We start from the raw sequence: 23,207 nt of genomic DNA, 5'->3' as shown, positions 1-23,207 counted from the left end.
AGTTTATTGTCACTGATGCTTCAGTGCAGTAGATGTTCACTAGTACGTGGTTAGTAAGAGCGTATCTTCAGATTTTTTGCTTCAATTTCCCTAAACAAGTTCAAGTTCTCTCTGCTTTGATGATGAAATCTATAAGATATCAAAGTGTAAGTTTCATACACCCCCTCTGAAACTTAACAAATTCAGCAATTACTCTTCACTTAAAAGACATGTGTTTTTAGAGATATAATATTCCAGCAAGTCTGCTTGATCAGTTTTCAAGAATGTTAAAATTATTCAGGAAAATACAATTTTCTTATCAAAGTGATAAAATGTTGTTACAAAAATGACTACACCCTCCTGAAAGTTACTAAATAAAACTAAATATAAATTTCTGCTGTAATGTTAAGGCAAGTTTTGATCAACAGGTACCTATGTTGAACCAAAACTGTTAAAGATAAGTAATTTCTTGACAATTGAAAGTACTATATAGCCAACTGAATAGTACTCAAACTTAATGCTGACAACAAAGAAACCACTTGAGAGCTAACTGTCAGGAGATTTATTTCTTAGCATAAAAAGGACAATGGTACAAGAGGAATATCAAATGATTGCTTTAAGTGTGAAAATATAGCAAAAGTAACTCAGAAATGGACTTGTGAAAAGGCCCCTGAAATTATTAGATCTTTACATTAAGCTTTCATCTAACGATAAGTAAGTTTTTGCTAGGAAAAAGAGCAGGAGAAACACCAAGAAAGTGTCTCAGAGTTGGCGAAAGAAAGAGTGAAACTTCATCTCTCAGAGCAAGATGCAGCCAGCAGAAGTGACATGCATGGTTGTTTATCCACACAAGAACTACCTACTCTAACCAAAGCACGATAAACTCAATTAGCTTTTTCCATGGCCCATGTTTTGCAATTTATGATTTTATTAAACCTGTATACATAAAGAAAATATTCAATATTTTTCCTTACTTGGCATGCAATTTATAAAAGAATAAAAAAGTAAAACAGCATGAAAATCACCACAGTGGTACTTGTGGAGATGCAGAACAAGATTCTGTTGAACTTTGTGGAAAACAATTTGATTTCATATTTTTATAATTTTATAATACAGCAATGTAAATAGCATTTGTCTTGATTTTGGTATGAAACTTAAAAAAAAAAAATGATACAGTAAAACAGCATGAAAATCACCACAGTTGTACTTGAGACGTAGAACAGGATTATGGATAAATTTGCGAAAAACAATTTTATTTTATATTTTTATGAAATTTTAAAATGTCTATACAAGTATGTAAATATAGCATTTGTCTTGACTTTGAAATTATATAAAAAAAATGATACAGTAAAACAGCATGAAAATTAGGTCAGTGGTATTTGGGGAGATGTAGAACAAGATTATTGAGGAATTTGCAGAGAACAATTTGATTTTATATTTCCATTCATTTTTAAACTATATGATACAGTGAGGTAATAAATAGCATTTGTCTTGATTTTGGTATGAAATTATTAAACAATGATACAGTAAAACAGCATGAAAATTACCACAGTGGTACTTGAGGAGATGAAGAACAATAATCTGTTGGAGTTTTCAGAAAACGTCTAGGTTACGTATGTAACCCCTGTTCCCTGAGGACAGGGAACGAGACGCTGCGTCCTGGCGGACACTATGGGAACTGCCTCCAGCATGACCGGTTCTGAAGCAAGCATAGAACAACGACAGTGAACTGACACTGGCCGGCGCTAGCCGATGACGTCATCAACACGGCGCCTACTACACTGTAAAAAATGATTTGTTGACTCAACTTGACTTGGTCAAGTCATCTTTTTGCAATGACTCAGTTAAGTTAAGCAAACACTAGGTGTCAAGTTCACTCAACTTAAATGTAGTTGTTGAAATAACTTACAGTAAGTTGAGCCAACTGACTATATCAATTAAAGAACACTTGAAATTTTTTTGAGTCAACTTATTTTTTTATGTTTTCTCAACCATTAACCAAGTCTAACTGACATAACATTTTTATTTTTCCAAAATATTCTAACTTAACTACTTGAGTTTACTGGACTTCATTGCTTTGACAAGTAGTTTTAGATATCTCTGGAATCAGATTTTTTTAATGAAATTAACACAACAGCAAAATTGAAACTCTCAGCATTTATTTTTTAAACAGATACATTGCATTTAAAAACCTTCACATATACACACAGCTCACACAAACAAGTGTAAACTTCCCTATGCACAAACCCTATGCCCTCTATGCACCACATCTTAGTGCCAAAATAGTACAAATAACTCTCATTGTCATTATCAGATATTTCCATTGCAGAAACAAGTGTACATGAAGAATTCACAATAAGCAGTGTTAAAAAATCTTCACATTAAACTATTCAAAAATGGTCAATTACCAATTGTAGAAACATGACAAGGAAAGAGGAAGCAGTACAAAAAAACAACAAAAACAATCTTTGGACAAAAAATAAAAAATACCAATGTTCCATTTAAACAATCAGATCTAAAACAACAATGCTCTTAAAAGGAGAAGTTAGTTTTCAAAACAAAAAATTACAGATCATTTACTCACCCCCTTCTCGTCCAAGATGTTTGTGTCTTTCCTTCTTCAGTCGATAAAATATTATGTTTCTTGAGGAAAACATTTCAGGAATTATCTCCATTTATTGGATTTCAATGGTGCCTCAGGTTTGAACTTCCAAAATGCAGTTTAAATGCAGCTTCACCCGGCTCTAAACGATTCCAGCCAAGGAATAAAGATCTTATCTAGCATACGATCAGTCATTTTCAAAACAAACTGACAATTAATGTACTTTCTTGTCCAAGTCTAAAAATATATGGTAGAAATATTTTAATTTTCTATACAACTGCTTTGCAAAGATGTGTATTGTGAAAAGCGCTAAACAAATAAACTTGAATTGAACTTAGACAATACAAGCTTTTGAGGTTAAAAAGAATATAAACTTAATTTGTTTCGAAAATGATCAATTGTTTTACTAGATAAGACCCTTCTTCATTGGCTGGGATCATTTGGAGTCATTTGAATTTTGAAGCTGCATTTAAACTGCATTTTGAAAGTTCAAACGTGGGGTACTATTGAAATCTATTATATGGAGATAATTCCTGAAATATTTTTTATCAAGGAACATAATTTCTTAGTGACTGAAGAAAGAAATACATGAACAAGTTGGATGTCAAGTGGCTGAGTAAATTTTCTGTAAATTTTAATTTTGGAAGATAACTTCTCCGTTAAACTTTAAACCAGTACAATGATTAGGAAAAAAAAACAGACCAGTACAAGAAGGAAAAAGATATTTAGTTTGTTTTATGTCTTATCGCAGTAACTTGCTCTTCAAGGATTGAATTCTTGGGTGTAGAAGTCTGATCAGACTCCAATAAACAGATAAATCATAAGTGAATCTTTTGGGTAGTCAAGGTTTAATGCAAACACCAGCCCCATTAGGTTCAGAAAAGCATTAGGTACATCACTAAGGTGACGCATTACCACTTCTTCCTCAATCACCAGGGCATTGTCATTGTAGAAGAATGGGAGACGTCCCATCATATTGTCCACAACCAATAGAAGTCCAATCGCCACACCATCGATTCCATCCTCATCACGGTCACTGGGCTTTATAGAACATAAACAAAACAAGGTACTATTACTCAAAAGCAATTACACAAACATAGTCCCCAGACCCCCGAAAATTAAGAGACATAATGTTCAGTTTACACTTGTTTTTTCATAAAGCTCTGTTTACACCGGTGCGTATTCCTTTTAAAATGCCTAACTTTTGCTACGGTTAACATTTACACTACTCGTGCATTTTTGAATGGAGACTTTTGAATAAGCTACAGACCCCGTTTTAGTTTGAAAACTCCAGGGTTGCATTTTAGTGTAAATGGACCAAAACAGAGACTTTTGATAACGATGGCGTGGCTGCCCACATTCACTCTGCGTATGCTTAACCATCTTAAACAATAACATCATTCTAATTGTTGTATCAATATATATGTATAGATAGACGTCCCTTTCGAACGCTCCATGCATGTAGATGCTTCTACCATCTAAGTAACAGGGCATCTACCTATACACATCTATGGCTGTACGATAGTCATGTGACATGCTTTTTCAGTTGTGTAGTGTAGACTGAGAAACACAGTAAGCAGAGTAAACACCAGTGTAGACGAGGTTTTAACTTTAAAACACAAATGCACTAGTGTAAACGGGTTGTACATTTTTAAGCTTACCTTGCATGTCTTGATGAATTTTGTAGGAATCTCTCTCATGTACCCAGCAATGCTGCTGTCATCATCTTTTGGTTGTTGTCTGTAAAATATAGGATGGTTAAAGTACCAGCTTTATTCAATCAATCATTTGATTTTATTCATTTATCTTTTCTCACTCTCATCATGTCTTTCATGTTTTTTATAACAAAAATAAAATATAAATAAAATTGTATAATATAGATAGAAACACAAAAAAAATAATTTTAAATTTGCACATTTAAACTTGTATAATTTTATTAATTTGTTACCTTTTTGTTCAGCACCAAAATAAGATTTAATAGTGGCTGTAACATGCTCATGCCATTAAAATCAGGGTTGTCTAATCTGCTTCTGGAGGGCCAATAATTTATTGCAGAGTTTAACTCCAACCTGGTTAAACAGATCTGTCTGGAAGTTTAAAGTGATCCTGAACATCTTGATTAGTTGGTTTAGGTGTGTTTAATTGGGGTTAAAGCTAAACTTTTCTGGATCTTGGCTCCCCAGGAGCAGAATTGGGCACCCCTGCCTTAGATTCATTGGGGTTGTAACAACACTTTAAGGGACCGGTTACCAAAAAGATGATAATAGTCATTTACTCACTAACATGCCACTCCAAAAAAATAAAAATGTATTCCATTCGATACAATGAAAATGATCAGTGTTAAACTGTCAAAGTCTGCATTAAATCAATATTTACAATATTTATTAAGGTGAACAATCTATCCATGCAAGTTAATCCTCTGAATTTTTTTTTGGGGGTAATCTTAATCAAAATCTGATCATCTGCTTCCACTTTAGAATGGCATTCTTTCTGTTTCATTGTATGAAAATATGTCACTATCACAATTTTAATGATCTAGAAGAAAAAGGGTCATAGAGGTTTGGACAAACATGAAGGTGAGTAAATGATCAGATTAGTTATTTTGGGCAGAGAAAGACTGATTTAAAATAAATGTACTTACATCATTATCACTGCTCTCCAGTGTTGAACTCATATCTAGAATGTCCTCATGATGCTTTGAGAGATGATCATCTAGGCCTTGAAACAAAACAGACTTGATCCGGTCCTTTGATACAAGCCTGGTGATCTATAAAAACAAATGCATTTACAAATTTCATTTGAAAGAATCGGTTAAAAAATGGTTCACATCACAAGTAATAATATCTATTCCTCCCAGCCGATGAAAATATGCTCAAACACATTCAAATAAAGTAATTTGTGATCATAACATCAGTTAAATCATCATCATAATCTTGAAAAAGTAACCAAGGCTGTTATGTACAAACAAATGTTTAGTTTTTAGCTTTGTACAGAAAGGAGGATTCATCTAATAAAGCTTAACAAACAACGTGCATACAAAAATAAATAGCAAATTTCATTTACGTTTTCACAGAACAGTTATTGCATGTCCCTCATGTTAAAAGTGCTGTTTGATATAACTGATAGATCTTCATCTTCCAGTGGGCGCACGTTTTATTTGTTATTAACTTACATTTCGCCATATTCGCAGTGCCTTTACTGGAGATCCGAGAATCGCGGCTGTAACAGTTCGTTAGCTGTTAGCGCACACACACAAATACTCAGTATCAGGTAACGTTAATACTATACTCTTTGGTATCAGCTGTTAGCTCGTGTTTGTCGGTTCTCTCGGCACAGCTTGTCTCACAGCATGTCAGCGAGTTAATTGCGTAACATATAACTTACTACAAAATAACTACGAATTCGCCGGGCAATGTGCGTTTCTTCTGATTGTTAATCGAGTTGTAACATTACTAGTTAGCGAAATGTGATAGCCTGAAATCAAAACGCGGACAGTGAGCAAAACAAGCCTTAACGTTAATTAACATTAAAGAAATAAATAATCAGGGGATACTTACTCATTTCATTGTTTGCAGTCCATAACGTCCATCTGTTTTCGTTCAAATGCAGGCTTAGCATTGTTCTGACATGATCAGCAACTTGTCGTGCAGAAAATGGCGGATAGCGCGTCTTTCTCAACTTGGGTAAAATAGTACGTCATCATGACGTAGAGTTCCTTGCACATGCGCAGTACGCAGAAAATTGAGAGAACATATGTTTTGTTGTTATATCAACATGTTATTTTAAGTTTTAAATTTCTCTTCAAGTTGAGGTTGGTACAACTCATCCTGTTGTGTACTGAGACACTGCAAGTTGACTGGACATGGTTTCACTTGTCCACCTGACTAAAACTCAGAATCATTTTTTACAGTGTAGTATAAAACGGGCGCCTGTGGATACATCAACCATCTTTTTGTCTGATGGAGACATCAGCAGGGCCCGAGGCATGGCCACCAGACGCAGCGTCTCGTTCCCTGTCCTCAGGGAACAGGGGTTACATACGTAACCTAGACGTTCCCTTCCGGAGGGAACTCTACGCTGCGTCCTGGCGGACACTATGGGAACGTTTATACCAACGCTGCCATGCTGAGGGATGAGTGACCAGCTGACTGAATGAGAGTCAAGAAGGAACGTCACCCCTGCGTAAGCGAAATTCGCTTGGGCCCGAGCCTGAGCACGACCCCGTGGGTCAGCTCAGGGTGTCACAGCTAGCTCGGCCGCCCCAGCACGGAACTCTCAGAGTGGAGGCCCTAGAGAGAAGACCTGCTACACTCAACGCCATACTAAGCGGAGTTCGAAGGAACAGAGGCTTCAGCAAAAAGAATCTCGAAACGAGAGGAAGCCTGACAACATTCTGTGCCGTTTACCATAAATTTGAATTTCAGAAAAGTGCCTAAGTAGTGCACTTACCACTCATGTGGATTTTAGAGAATACTCAGGAATTAATGTGAGTAATCACCACTCTCGTGGGTTTAAGGGGGTGCCCGAGCATAGCAAGGGAAACACCACATGTTTTCGGGCGATAGCATAACCCAGAAGCGGAGCTTTTGGAGAGGGGAGGCTTCAGCAAGGCGGCTCTCTAGAGCGCGTAGTAGCCTAACGACGCTCAACCTTTAATGAAGCTCTTCAGAGTGGAGGTCTCAAACTGCAAACCCTCAGGGGAGGGGAGACCTAACTACACCCCACGCTTGAAAGTGACAAGGCTCACAGAAAGCTCCATGCTAGAAGCAGAGCTGTATAAAAAGTTCTAAAAGTTATAAAAAGGGCTTCTAAAAGTTTCTAAGGAAACTAGCCTACAGCACCTAGTCTTAGTGAGTGGAGGATAGCACTCTACTAAATTAATTAGCGAGGCAAGGAAGTGCCTACTAGCTGTATGCGGCCTGTATCTCTGGGGAGCGGAGGCAAGACAGAACACTGAAATAGAGGGAGCCTGCGACACTCGGCCACTGAGAAAGCTATAAGGAGTGGAGGTGTTAACCTAGCGACACTCAAGCTCTAAGGAGAGCGGAGGCTATAGCAGAAAGCATCTCTGGGGCAGAGAGGAGCCTAGCGACGCTCTGTTCGCCCTAAGACCGAAACACTCAGGAGTGGAGGTCTCACTTATATGATACAAGATACACAGGGAAGGGACCTGACTACACTCACGTCTAAGGGTAACAAACTTAGCCGGGTTTCAGGGAGCGGAGGCCTCAGCAGAGCTAGCTCGAAGAAGCCTAAGAACGCTCACAGGGCTTACTAGTCCTCTATACTTCAACTATGTATACGTATGTATGGCTAGTGTCTAAGCCGAGCTCAACACAGCGGAGGCTTCTGAAAAACTCGAAACCGAGGAAGCCTAACAACGCTTAACCCCATATGGGAGTATACAAGTGGAGGTCTCGACACGCTGGATAAACACGAGGGGAGACCTGGCTACACTCGTCACTTGGGGGCAGTAGAACCCAATAGGGGCTCAAATACCGCAATAAGTCTCACCCAAGCGGAGCACAAAGTTTTATTAAAAACATATATAGTTCACATACCGGGCCATCAGACTGAGTACCAATCTCATCATCAGCCCAGCCCCAGAGTCTTAGCGAGGGGAAAGGGGTAGGCAGCCGAACAAACGTGAGGGGAAAACAGGAGGGGACCCTAGGTACCCGACCCATGCCTGCCGCCACGCCTGTGCTGGATCGTCTCCCTCAGATCCTGCCTCCTGTTCCGCGCATCACGCCTCCTCTGAGACCGACTCCTCGCGGGGGGAGGGCCTCGAGTGGCCACGCTAGTAACTTGGCCCTGTCTCTGGCCCACAGACCAGGACGGGCCGGGCTTTCCCCTGTGTTCGGGTGGGGGCGTGGACCGACGAGGTATGCACGACCTGAAAGCCGCTGAGCGCGCCTTCGCCTCCCTGAATCTGTCGACCACCGCCTCGACGGATGTGCCGAAGAGTTCGGAAGGCGAAACCGGGGCATCGAGGAGAAAGCGCTTTTCTTGCTCCTCGATGTCCACCAGGTTCACCCACAGATGTCTCTCTGTGGCCACCAAAGCTGACATGGCCCTGCCCACAGCGGTCGCTGTCTGTTTGGTGGCCCGCAGAGACAGATCCGTGGTGTGGCGCAGCTCAGCCACCTCCTCCGGGGAAAGCCCCAGACCTCGGTCCAGGTCTTTCAGTAGATCAGCCTGGTACGCCTGCAGCATTGCCATCGTGTGCAGGGCCGCACCAGCCTGACCCACCGCCGCGTTTGCCCTGCCATTCAGCCAGGATGTTTCCTTCAGCGGCTTGGATGGCAGGGTCGGAGCCTTCAGCGTCGATGTGCCTCCCGCCGAGAGATAGTTTGCGAACGTCTGCTCAATGGGAGGCATCGACGCATATCCGTGCTCACGCATTCCCTCGACATCAGCATAGTTCACCTGCTGATATCGGTGAATGCGGGCCGAAAAAGGTCTATCCCATGCCTTCTCGATCTCTTTATGGAGATCGAGAAGGAATGGGAGGCTCACAGGAGTTGGTCTGTTATGGCCGGGAAGAAACCGCTCATCTAGTCTACCGTGAGCGGCCTCTTCCCTTGCGCGCTTCCACTGGAGGTCCAGTCGGGCAGCCGCACGGTCCATAACAGACATCAACTCATCATACGCGCGGCAGGTGGGTTGGACGGACTCAGAGAGCTCATCTTCATCCATCCCAACCACATCCTGCTCGCCCTGGCTTGAAGCCAAAAGAGCACTCGCTGCTGGATCGGACGATGTGAGAGAAAGCACATCATCCGCCAGCAGCGCGTCCTCGTTTCTAGCTGACGAGTGCGAGAGATTAACACCTCTCTCGAACTCGTCAGCCAGCTCCACCTGTGATCCCCACGATCTCAATCGCCGGGCAGCCTCAGCCACTGCGGGACCAGAGCCGCGTGGGGCAGATGAATGTCCCAATTCCCTCGAGAAAAGGGACAAACGAGAACGGAGTTTCTTCATAGAGAAACTCTCACAATGCACGCACCCCGCTTCCTCAAAAGCGGAGCGCGTGTGCTCTTCACCCAAACAAAACACACACAGGTCGTGTGCGTCATCAGGTGTCAGATTTCTCTGACACGGATCCGCACACTTCCTGAACAGTTTCTCTCTAGGCATCGTTTGTACTTACTCGCTTAGAACAAAGACTCTGAAGACAAAAAGATGGTTGATGTATCCACAGGCGCCCGTTTTACACTAGTAGGCGCCGTGTTGATGACGTCATCGGCTGGCGCCGGCCAGTGTCAGTTCACTGTCGTTGTTCTATGCTTGCTTCAGAACCGGTCATGCTGGAGGCAGTTCCCATAGTGTCCGCCAGGACGCAGCGTAGAGTTCCCTCTGGAAGGGAACAATTTGATTTCATTTTTTTTTTTTTTTTTTGTCTATAAAGCAATGTAAATAGCTTTTGTCTTGACTTTGGTATGAAATTATTAAAAAATGATACAGTAAAACAACTTGAAAATCATCTCTGTGGAACTTGGGGACATGCAGAACAATAATCTGTTGGAGTATTCAATTTGATTTCATATTTTTATGATTTTTTTAAAATGTCTATATTGAGAAATCAATAATAGTATTGGTCCAGACTTTAGTTTTCAGTTATAAAATAATGAACCAGTTAAACAGCATGTAAATCAGCACAGTGATAGGATGCAGAACAATAATCTGTTGGAGTTTGCAGAAAAGAATTTGATTTCATATTTGTATGATTTTTTGAGCATGTCAGATTAATAGTATTTTTATTTGGGAGATGGAGATAGAGAGATTGTTAATAGCATTGGTCCTAACTTTGATATGCAGTTCTTAAAAGTAGTTGAATAACATGAAATGCGCTGTATTAGGTCGGAAGTGTTTGTTACCGTAAATATCTATATAGATAAAAGATTTGGTAGAGAAAATGTGAAAATTATTCTGTAGATTGTTCTGTAGGTTCTGCTGGGCCGCTGAAAACAGCTGCATGATGAGGTAAAGTGATAAACGCCAATACATTTATTATTATTAATTATATATATATAAAAAAAACATATAACTATTGTAAAGTTTTCTTGTGACGACATCTTACTAATACTAGTCAGTTAATATCTGGATTTTAAGCAAAAAATTATTTCTTTTTAAATGTTAAATTGTAATTCATTTTAATTGGAAAAAAATGTTAATTCCGTAAGAGCCTGATTAAGGATAAATATCAGTGCCTTAAATAAATAAGGTGTTTACTACACATATTAAAGTTCTTAAAGGGACAGTTCACCCAAAAATAAAAATTGTCATTATATACAACATCATGTAATTTTAATCCTGTATGAACTTCTTCATTCTTCTGTGGAACATATAGGAAGATACTCTGAGAAATTCAAAAATTGTGTCTTTAGAGTAGAAATCAAGGGTAAATGAATACCTTTGGTTACATTGTACAAAAATGTCTTTTGTGTTCTACAAAAGTAAGTAATTTTTACAGAATTTATAAAAAATAAATGTCCTGCATTGTAGCTCAAAATCAGTGCTTTACTGCATGCATTTCTATGTGACAAAAATGCATTATTCATTTGTTGCATTTGAATTCATTATCTATCATTATTTGATTCTGTCCTATTTTATTCATACATTTATTTACTTCAATTAAAGGCCCTATAACCCAAACAAAACTCACGGGGGAACTTGTGGTCTGGATTTGTCCAAGGCCAAATTTTAACCCCAGTCCAGCCCTGCACTCCAGCAAGGATATAACCAGTGTCCGGGTCGTTACTCAAAAAAGATTATTTCTTACAAGATATTATTTCTCCACTACTAGCTTATTTATCAAACAGGTGCTTTCTGAAGCTACAGTAGGTAGTTTGGTAGAGGGATTATTGAATAAATTAGCGTTTGCGATTGACAACGCGATTGACAATGTTGCGATAACACAATACTTATAGTCAGCACCTAGTCATCATATCTCCCGCTTCGTGGAACACGTTAATGCTCAGTAGTACACATTTATGGTTATTTAATGTATTTGCATTGTAATAAAATGCATTTATTTTCAATGGGCATATATGCAGCTGAAACGGGTAGCCTAGTGCATCCCAAATTTTTCAACATTAACATTTTAATATAACATAGTCACTATGGCCTTTAGAAATGTTTTTTGGGGAGGTGGGGTAGTGCACAATAGGCCCCTGTGGCGCGGCCCAATCTTTTGTCCTTAATGGTATTTTTTTCCTTACATTACATTTACTTTATTACTTTAAGTAGTTTTGAAACCAGTACTTTTATACTTTTACTTGAGTAAAAAGCTTGAGTTGATACTTCAACTTCTACAAAAGTCTTTTTAAATCCTAGTATCTATACTTCTACTTGAGTAATGAATGTGAATACTTTTGACACCACTGATCAGGAAATTGTTGTAATAAGTAGGTTACATTTTGAAAGAGCTAAGAAAGGGTCAATTTGGACCAAACCTCTGTGTTTTTCTCAACTTCGGTGAGCGTTAGCATCATAAGTAACATCCCCATTAGTTTAGTTCCAATAAATTAAATAATCCCGATTGGTTGTTTTTTTTCCCAATTGTTACGTGCCTGTGCTGTGTTATGTGTTTCTCCGCTGTCTTTTCTCTTGCTCACTTTAACTTTCCCAGTTACCCGGTCATTGGTCCTGTCACCTGTCAATCTTCATTACCGCTGACGTCATAATTCTGCCGTTCCCAATCGGAAAAGACTCTCTCACTTAAAAGAGCACGACAGACCACTCGCAAGCCCCTGTATGTTGTTGTAGTTTTGTGCTCGTTATTTTTTGCCATCTGTTTAGATATTGTATCCCGATAATATCTTTGTCCGCACGTTGCTTGTGTGTATGTTTTTAATGTCTATCTTTTAAATGTTCGACCCCAGTACCCCTAGCCCACTTCGGGGTGGTAACATCAATCCTCTAATATTCATGTTTTAGTTCATTTAAAATAAAATGCATTTCTGAGGCCTGAAAACATAAACAGTAACAATCTTCTGTAAAGTTTCACTATTGATTCATTAAACTAATAAAAGTTTAATATTTCTTTTACATTGTACTTTACTAATATAACATTATAACCACATGAACACATGTAATTGGAAGTCTCCTTTTTACTTTTATTGCTTGAGTATTTCATGTTTTTAATTGTTCATGTTTTCCTTTTTAAATAAAGTGACAGTGCCATTTATAATTCTGGAGCTGATGCTTTGTTAAAAGGTCAGCAGAAGAAAAATGACCTGTTACTGTAACATATACATTTTACTGTCTAAATTGCAACATAATGCTACTGTAATTTTTATAAAGTATAGTTACTACTGATAAAAGGAATGCCATCAAATTTCATTTTAAATTCTTGAACATGCTTTCTATTTGTATCTACAGCAGTTATTTCACATGTGCTTACACATTTACACATTTTTGGCTTGACTGCCATGTATAAGTGTTGCATATCAGTGTTCACATGGTGAAATCTTCCGGTTGTGGTCACTTAGTGGTGGTTTTTAAGTGCTGCTGAACATGAGCACATGGTGTCAAATACTGAATATGTGTTAAAGTTGTAAAACACAATAATAGTGTCAATAGTTCTGAGAAATATTTTTAGAAAATGGTTACATTTATAATATTTATAATGATTTGTAGTGAGGGAAAAAAATCACAAGTAGCCTAACTCTATCTCCTCTAACACATAGGAGGGTGGCAAACAATTTATCACAGTCCTGACAACCATGTTATCCAAGAATTAGCTCTATAGGGTAGCACAAAACCTCCTTTGGAGGATGGCCGTCTGCCATCATTCAGTCAGTATGGAGCTCAGTCAACTTCCTCTTGTGATCTGTGAGTATTAATTTCACTGTGTGTGTTTTAGTGGATAATAATAGCTATTTTAGTATGTGAATTAACAAGTGTTCCTTGGTTTAGTCTTTTCTTGCTGCTCTCAGAGTTTCAAATCCAGCTGTAGTTTATGATATATGAGTAAAAGATGAGTTTGAGAGAGGAAATGTGCAGTTAGTGTCATATGTGAGAAAAAAATGCTCTGTCATTGTAAGTCAGTGTTTGTTCAGTCATTCAGGTCTGTGCTGTTTAATAGTGTTTGTTGAATCAGTTCTGTTGGTTTATTTTACAGTTTACTATCCCTGATGCCTTAGTACAGTAGGTGTCACTAGTACGTGTAAGAGCGTATATTCACATTATTATAAGCTTATTTATTGTATTTTAATTACTTTCTGCCCTTGCTATATACTTAGGTGCTGTAAAAGTACTAAAATGTGCTATACCAGTAATTTTATAATAAATTGAAAAGCAAGACTTGAAGTTGAAATGGCAGCTGCAGCCAATGAGTGATCCTCTGCTGCCATCTTCTGGTTATAAGAATGTCATTTTTATCTTAAAAAGATGTTTTCTACGAAAATACATTTTTCCATGTCCTCTTTTTGAATGAAAAGTGAATCTTTGAAGTGAATTGTAGATTTTAAAAATGTGTTCATGAGTATGAAGGCAAGTTACTGATTATCAAGAATACGATTAATATGTTCTTGAAGAGAAACATCACTAGCTAGCTAACGTAAGCCTAAGTATGTTATGATAGCGTTTGGCTGTTAGCATTTAAATGTACAACTATGCATCTAGGTACTCTCCTGGGATTACCAGGATTGGTATTTAAATTATATGTTGTTAAATAATATGAAACTGAATGTTCATGCTGCTGTCATTATTTATGATGTTGCAATTATTGTTTTTCTCAGTTTTTGATAAGAACAAGGCAGGAGAGGAGTGTCAAGAGTGTCCACCTATATATAGCACATATAAAATGAGTTTCACGAAAAGTTTATGAGCTGGTCTATCATTATGCGAAAGTTCTAAATAATGCATATGGTCAATTGTAAGTTACTTAACATTTTGAGCAAATCCTTTAAATCTTCTTTAAAACTTTGCAGTCATATCAACACATGAACATAAAATTCCAGTGCAAAAAAGGCAAAAGAAGAATATATCTTTATATGGCTAAGGCTAAATAGACAATTCACACTGTAATGAGTTTTTTTTTTTCTTTGTGTTTTTAGTGCAATATAATAACCTATTAGTAATCATGATTAAACTCTAAAAGTCACACTTTAATAGTGATTGCATTTGAATGCAGGAATGAATCCTCTCACTGATTGTTATGTGTGTATGAAATACAGAAGTCACTCCTGATTCACAATGACTAACATTTTGGCATTTCACAGTTGTTAAAGTCAACATGAACCAGCATTACCAAGCCCACTTGACTTCCATTGACTTCATTCCTCTTTGGTTTTATCCACCAAGAACTGGTTGTAAAAAGTAGGTTACATTTTGGAATAGGTAGGAAAAGGTACATTTGGACCAAAACCAGTTTGTGATTTTCAGTGACTTCAGTGAGCTTCAGTGAGCTTTAGCTTCACAAGTACATCCCCATCAGTTTAGTTAGTTCAGTTAAATAATTTAGATTGAAGTTTTATTTTCATCTTTTTATATTCATGTTTTGGTTCATTTAAAATGAAATGAATTTCTGAGGCCTGAAAGCACATATTGATTATTGTAGTGTAAGTCTCCTTATACTCTAATGAATAAGTTTAATTATCTAAATTGCAACATAACTCTACTGTCATTTTCAGAAATTATTATAGTTACTATACAGATAAAAGAAATACAATCATTTTTATTTTAAATTCTTGAACATGCATTTTTGTGTCTACAGCAGTTAATTCACATGTGTTTTTTTTACACATCCTGTTAGCTTGACTGGTGTGTATAAGTGTTGCATACTAGTGTTCACATGGTGAGATCTTCCGGTTTGTGATGTTTTTTTAATGCTACAAGTTGTGAAACACAAGCATAGTGTCAATAGTTTTGAGAAACATTTTAGAAAATGGTTATATTTGTAATATTTGGCTGATATAATGTTTTTAATGAGATTTTTTTTTTCGCAACAAAAACAAAAAAATATTATAATCAATAGACATGAACTGCACCATTAGTTAAAATCACATTTAACTGAGAGACTGAGAGAGTGAAAGAAGCACTATAGAAAGATAAACCAGCGCAACTGTATAGACCGATTCCCAAACTAATGACTCCTTTGAGCAACATCTTTTTAGTGAATCACAGTCATACAGCGCAAACAGACTGTAATAATAGACCGATTCCAAAACGAATGACTCCTTGATACTAATAGATACACGTGCCAGTGTAGACCGATTCACGAACGAGTTACACATATGAACTGTTGTTTATGGCTCAAAAAATATGTGAAGTCACAAGATAAATGCATCCTTTAGTGGACATCAGATACAGACACCATGCTGCACATGTATTGTTGTATTGCATAAGTATTTGACATGTGCCTTAGTTGTGCGTACTACTTCACAATTGTCAGTGCACATTCTTACAACGTGTGATCTGTGCAAATGACATTTGAAGTCTATAAGACATTTGGCAAGAAAATAACTGTTTTTATTGAATCCAGTAGCTGGATTCAGTAAGAGGAATGAGCATACAAATCATTTGATTCTCATCCCTTGAATATTAAACTTATTATTTTACACAGGAGTGTCAAGAGGCGTGAGCTCATAGTTGTGGTTTGGTTTGTTCTGTTTCAGCTTTGTGGTATTAAGCAGTTTAAGAGGAGCAGCAGTTTTTAATAGTTTCTGCTTGCTGTCATAAAGTTATATATACAGTTAATACCTTAATTAAAATAAAGATCTATCAAAGTATTGTTTCATTTTCCTTTATTAAACACACAATCGCTTCTTTTAATGGCAAATTTTCTAAAAACAAGTTACCAGATTATCAACATTATTAAATGATCTTCTGTAACAGACAGGGTACATTTGTATGTCTTCATCTGTCATGATGTTCTTAAAGATCTGACTGCAGGTTTCAGGAAGTCTTGAGGCTTTAACACAGTCTGTGTCTTTAACCGTCTACCATTATTCGGTCAATATGGGGCTCAGTCAACTTCCTCTTGTACTCTGTGAGTATTAATTTCACTGTATGTATTTCAGTGGATGACAGCAGCTATTATATTATGTAAGTTATCAAGTGTTTCTTGATTTATGTCTTTTCTTGCTGCTCTCAGAGTTTCAAATCCAGCTCTAGTCCATAATATATGAGTGAAAGATGAGTTTGAGAGAGGAAGTGTGCAGTTAGTGATGTTTGTGAGAGAAAAAATGCACTCCGTTGCATTTTAAGTCAGTGTTTGTTCAGTCATTCAGGTTTGTGCTGTTTAAGAGTGTTTGTTGAATCAGTTCTGTTGGTTTATTTTACAGTTTATTGTCGCTGATGCTTTAGTGCAGTAGATGTTTACTAGTATGTGCTTAGTAAGAGCGTATCTTTATCAGATTGTTTGCTTCAAGTTCCCTAAACAAGTTCAAGTTCTCTCTGCTTTGGGCATCAGTGACAATAAACTGTAAAATAAACCAACAGAACTGATATCTATAAGATATCAAAGTTCATACACCACTTCTGAAACTTAACAAATTCAGCAATTCAGCAAGTGTTGTTTTTTTTTTTTTTTTTTTTTTTTTTTTTTAGAGATATTATATTCTTGCAAGTCTGCTTGATCAAAGCAGAATGTTAAAATTATTCAGGAAAATACAATTTTCTTATCAAAGTGATAAAATGTTGTGTTGCAAAAATGAGTACACCCTAAAGTTACTAAATAAAAACTAAATTTCTGCTGTAAGGTTAAGGCAAGTTTTGATCAACAGGTACGTATGTTGAACCAAAACTGTTAAAGATACAGTAAGTCATTTCTTGACAATTGAAAGTGCTATATAGCCCACTGAATCGTACTCAAACTTAATGCTGACAACAAAGAAACCACTTGAGAGATAACTGTCAGGAGATTTATTTCTTAGCATAAAAGGTGACAATGGTACAAGACGAATATCAAATTGTTTTAAGTGTGAAAATATAGCAAAAGTAACACAGAAATTAAAAAAAGGCCCCTGAAATAATTAGATCTTGACGCTTTCATTTAGTGATAAGTGAGTTTTTGCTAGAAAAGGAGCAGGAGAAACACCTAGAAAGTGTTTAAGAGCCAGCGAAAGCTATGAAAAGAGTGACATGCATTGGTGTTTATCCACATAGAACTACCTACAAAGCACAGTGAACTCATTTAGCTTTTTCCAGTGCCCATATTTGCAAAATATAGACTTTTAGGAATCCACACTCTGATCTCATGAGACCAAGTCAATCATTTTGGATCTAACAGCATCCAAAATGTTATGGTGTTGCTAGAGGAGGAGTACAGAGAGAAGTGCCTGGTTTCCACAGTGACGTTAAGTGGTACTGTAGCAAATATCTTAAATAGGGATGTATGAGTACTGAAGGTGTGAGGGAGTTGTGCTTTATCAACCTTGTCATGAATTCACACACGACTGTGTGATGTAATACAAAAACATGAAACAGAAGATGCTACCCTCTCCTCATTCCCTGCATTGTTGAGTTTTTTTTTCAATGGCAACATGCATTCTCCCAAGGTGAAAATTCTTCAGTGGACATGTATTTTACTAAACCTTAACACACTTCAGCAGCTGTGGGGGATTCTGTAGAGACAAGTTCAGCAACACTAACCATTAAAGACCAGGGCATTTAAAGAGGTCGTCCTTTAGGAGTTAAACAGGACAGACTGTACACTCAAGAGTCAAAGCAGACATATTATTAAGTACTAGAATATCACACCTTGTTGAATTAAATCTATGGTGTACTCATTTCTGCAATGTTTAATACATTTCAATTGTGCTATCTTTCTATGAATTATATTAGCGATCATCAAGAAAATACATCTTTTGTATTTAATCCGAGGGGATATACACGTTTATGTTGTGCACTGTATGCATGTAGCCCGCAACAATAATTTAATATGAGTTAATATTTATAACTGTCACTGTTTTCAGACACTGGAAGATTTTTACAGAAATACTCATCAAGATGCCACTAGATCTAAAAATGAGCTGAGCTGAGAAACATTTGACACATAATTATGGCATTTCACAAGCAAAGTAGAAAGAATGTAACATTATGGGTAAAATATAAAGGAAGATTGCTCAATGCTCACGCTGTTTTTCTCTTTATGTTTTTAGTGCTGATTTCAAAAATCCACTCTGAACTCACTGGACACGCAGCAAATATCTACTCTAAACAAACTGAAGGTGAGTGAATTTGACTAATAAGATTAATCACATATGGATGATTCTTTAAAAAAGAGATGAGAAAATTAATGTTTTGATTATAAACACACCTTTTTAAAGATACATACATGATTCATGTGTTGGGATTAGTAACCCTACACAGACATTTGTGACAAAAATGCTAAACCATTAACACACCCACACAACCATAACCAAGTGCTATGAACTACTTCGACAGTTTGCAACTTTCAACTTTGTTGAATTGTGTGTCTCTTTGACTGCTCTGGAAACTGTAGGTTGAGCAATGGGCTATTATCTAAAGATTGTGGGTTTGAAACCTGATGGTTGCGAAAATCTTTGTTGTTATTTAACCCTTTGCATTGCACTTAGTGAATGCTGAGCTCACTTGTTCCTGCAATTGCTACTAGCAGCTGTATTTCTTGCACTGTGAAATCAAAATGCACTAACAACTTACCAATAGTAGCGACAATAGACAGCAAGTACTTTTCCCTATGTAATGCACAGATGATTTCATAAGGCACAGAATAAGGAACCACAGCATCCAACACTTCAGTCTAACCTGATTTAGCATGTGTTTTTTACAATCAAGTAACTGTTCATACAGTAAAAACAGCAACTTATTTAGTTATTTGTTTGTTTGTTTGATTTGCTGTCTGTTTACAGAAAAACCAAAATCCAAAGTGACCATCAAACCTGATCAACATGTATTCAGAGGAGAGACAGTCACTCTCAGATGTGACATTGATGGTGAAGGAGTCACTGGCTGGCAGTACAGGTGGTATAAAGACAGTTCATTCTACACTTACAGTGAACAGGAACACACATTAAGGGCTGTTAATGAGTCTGATGCAGGTAAATACTCCTGTTATGGAGTAGAGATAGGAGGATCACGCAGATCACACCACAGTGATGAAGTTACACTGACAGTATCAGGTGAGTTTGATCATTTCTTCATAAACAGACACATATGATATTAATTAGCAATTTCTAATCCCAGAGCAGTTTTAAGTGTTTAATAAAATGCTGATCTCAGAATAAACTAAATTATTTCAATTACTACACATTCATCAGATATTGTAAAATATACTGTTAGCTGTCTTCTTTTTAACAAAATTGGTTTATATGGTCATTATACAAAGCCTCATTTATTTTATTAGCTGGATTTTTGATATTTAGAATCATTACTAAAATACACACCAAGTCATGATGCATCTCTGCAATGATGTGTCCTGTTGTTGCTCCAACACTGGTCAGAAATTATGCTAATTTAACCAGAAATTACCTCTGACATTTTTAGTGTAGTGATGTACCTATGCAACACTTTGGTAAATCATTGGTGTGTTTTAACTGCTGGTATAAATGTAGGTGGTGTGACACAATTGATCAATATCTGGGCTATTAACCTAAAGATTGTGGGTTGGACCCCACCTAGGGTGGTCTTAAAGTTACATGTTTTATTGTTTGTATTTAATATGGTATATAACACATTTTATTGTGAATTGTTGTTGTTGTTGTTGTACAGAAAGACCAATATCCAAAGTGAGCATTAAACCTGATCAACATGTAGTCAGTGGGGGCACAGTCACTCTCAGATGTGACATTGATGATGGAGTCATCACTAGCTGGCAGTACAACTGGTATAGAGACAGTTCATTCTACACTTCCAGTGAACAGGAGCACACATTCAGGTCTGTTACTGAGTCTGATGCAGGTAAATACTCCTGTTATGGAGTAGAGAGAGGAGGATCACGCAGATCATACCACAGTGATGAAGTTACACTGACAGTATCAGGTAAGTTTGATCATCTTTTCATAAACACACACAAGTTTAACATGTTATTAATGAGTGATTTAGTTATTTCAGATCCCAGAGCTGTTTAAAATGCTTCTCCACAGAAGTGGTTGAAAAGTGTTCAGATTTTTAGGGGCCGAGCACCAAACATAAGTGTGATTATTATTTGATTATTAAGTGTTGAGTATTAAGTGTATTATATTTTGGACACTATTTTATTTTATTTTATTTTATTTATTTGTTTTCAGCATCGAAAATAGTTCCAAACAAAGTCCAGCAATCCATAGAATGAATCGGCTACTTTGAATGAATCAGTTAAATGATTATGTGATTCACTCAAGTGATTGGTTGCCACCTGGCGGTTTTAGTTAGACGTTCATATTTTTATATTCAAAATTTTATTGAATATTTTATTGAATTGACTTGGTCTAAACACACCCTGGTCTTACAGCAGAAAGTTATAAAGTCATGGCATTAAATGTTGCATGCACTGCAAAAAAAAGAAAAGAAAAAAAAGAAAAGAAAAAATGAATATCTCGTCTTCCTATAAAACTATCTAAACATCCTTAAATCAAGATGCATTTACTTGAGATGTAAAATAAAAATAAGAAGACTTGTTTCTAAGAAACTGAACAAAATTGAGTTTATACTTAAACCAACAAAATGAAAACCTGTGGTATGAAATCTTTTTTTCCCCTTTAAAATTGACAGATGTTTGTTCTTTTTTTAATTGTAAAATAATTTTATTTTAATATATTTCTCAAAAAACAAGACCTATGTCACTGTGAATCTCAATTAAATGTATACTGATTTAAGAATATTGAGAAGTTTGCACTGAAAACGAGACAAAAAGATGAAGAACATTTTTTTGTACAGATTAATCAGAAGATATAAATACCTTCTATATAAATGCCTTCTATAAAAAATGCCTTCATTCATTCATTTATTAGTAAAAGTTGTTTGCAGGTCTTGGAGTATTCTTTTATTTATTTTTTGTCAAATTAATTCAAATGTAATGGAAATCAGTTAGAAGTTGCATTTTCAAGCTCTGAAGCATTGCTAATACATTTAGAGAACATATTGACAACACATTAACCTGAGGTGTCCTGTCTACACAGGCAGACATTTCTCTGGATTCCCTGAATCTTTATACCATATTATGTGTGGTTGTTGGTGAAATACCAAAATTCTTTGTGTTTTTTTATTTGTTTGACACTTTTGTCATGAAATTTGGCACAAAGTGATGAGACATGATCCAACTTTGCTTGCAAAGACTTAAATGCTCATTTTATACCTAAACATGATATCCTCACCTATTTCCATTTCACCTGCATACTGTGAACTGTTTCAAAACAGTTTAATTTGGATATTCTATAACCTTTTCACTTTTATCTTGCCTCTTTTTTTGGAGTGTGTTGCAGCCATGAAAATCTAAATTTGGTTATATTTACAAAATAAAATAAAAGTTTCCACTGAAAAGTTTTTTTCTTTGTACTTTAGTCAATTAAATAAAGATTAAAGAGAATAAACAGATAACATATTCTTGACTTTATGGTATTTCATGAATCCCAACTTTTCTGGAATTAGGGTTGTATATGTACTCCTTAAATTTCTTTTACTTAGTCTTAAAAAGTTGTACATTAACAGAATCTAGAAAAAACATGTTTACTAGTGAGAGGACAAGATCTGCTGAAATACTTTCCCAACTCATGCTGCTAATGATTTTATGCTGACAGATATTCCCACACCAACTCTGACTGTGTGGCCACAGAGTTCATTGTTCACTGGAGACTCAGTTACTCTGAGATGTGAGGTGGATCAGTCATGGGATGGATGGGAGTTTATCCGGAGTAAAGACTCAAACACTGAATCTGCAGCTAAAACAATTGATTCAGTGAAAGTCTCTGATAGAGGAGAGTACAGGTGCAGAGCACGAAGAAGAGGACATTACACACCTTACAGTGAACCAGTAACGGTGACAATATACGGCAAGTATTTTTCCTGAGATAATTCACAAATTATTTCACAAGACTAAATAATTGACTATAACAGATATGGAAAACAACACTTTTACCTTATTTATATCGGATTTTCAGTAAAAACAGCACATTATTTTCACTGTGAATCGTTGTCATTGCACAGAAAGACCAAAAGCCAAAGTGTCCATTAAACCTGATCAACATGTATTGAGGGGAGACACAGTCACTCTCAGATGTGACATTGATGACAGTGAAGGAGTCACTAGCTGGCAGTACAACTGGTATAAAGACAGTTTATTCAGTGTTTTCGGTGAACTACAAGAGCACACATTCAGTCCTGTTACTGAGGCTCACGCAGGTAAATACTCCTGTTATGGAAAAGAGATAGGAGGATCACGCAGATCACACATCAGTGATGAAGTTGCACTGACAGTATCAGGTGAGTTTGATCATTTCTTCATAAACACACACACATTTAACATGTTATTAATGAGTGTTTTCTCAATTTCAGTTCCCAGAGCAGTTTTAAGTGTTTCTCCGCAGAAGTGGTTGACTGAAGGAGATTCAGTGACTCTGATCTGTGAGGTTAATAGCTCCTCTACAGGCTGGACATTCAGCTGGTACACTATAACTGTTTCATCAGGTAAAATATAAAGTGCTTTTTGAAGTAACAT

General features: G+C 36.8%; 1 protein-coding gene across 1 annotated transcript in view; it reads left to right on the top strand.

The window, feature by feature from the left end:
- LOC141298674 (hemicentin-1-like) overlaps positions 1 to 23,207 on the top strand; it is a 53,791-nt gene that overhangs the window by 27,575 nt on the left and 3,009 nt on the right. Inside the window, 1 exon segment of the mRNA XM_073829020.1 lies at positions 23,045 to 23,188. Within this exon segment, the coding sequence (XP_073685121.1) occupies positions 23,045 to 23,188 (144 nt within the window).

The sequence above is a fragment of the Garra rufa genome, chromosome 1 (genome assembly GCF_049309525.1).
Source record: "Garra rufa chromosome 1, GarRuf1.0, whole genome shotgun sequence".
NCBI lineage: Eukaryota > Metazoa > Chordata > Actinopteri > Cypriniformes > Cyprinidae > Garra > Garra rufa.
The sequence above is the reverse complement of the archived record's forward strand: the minus strand, read 5'-3'. Positions and strand labels throughout refer to the sequence as shown.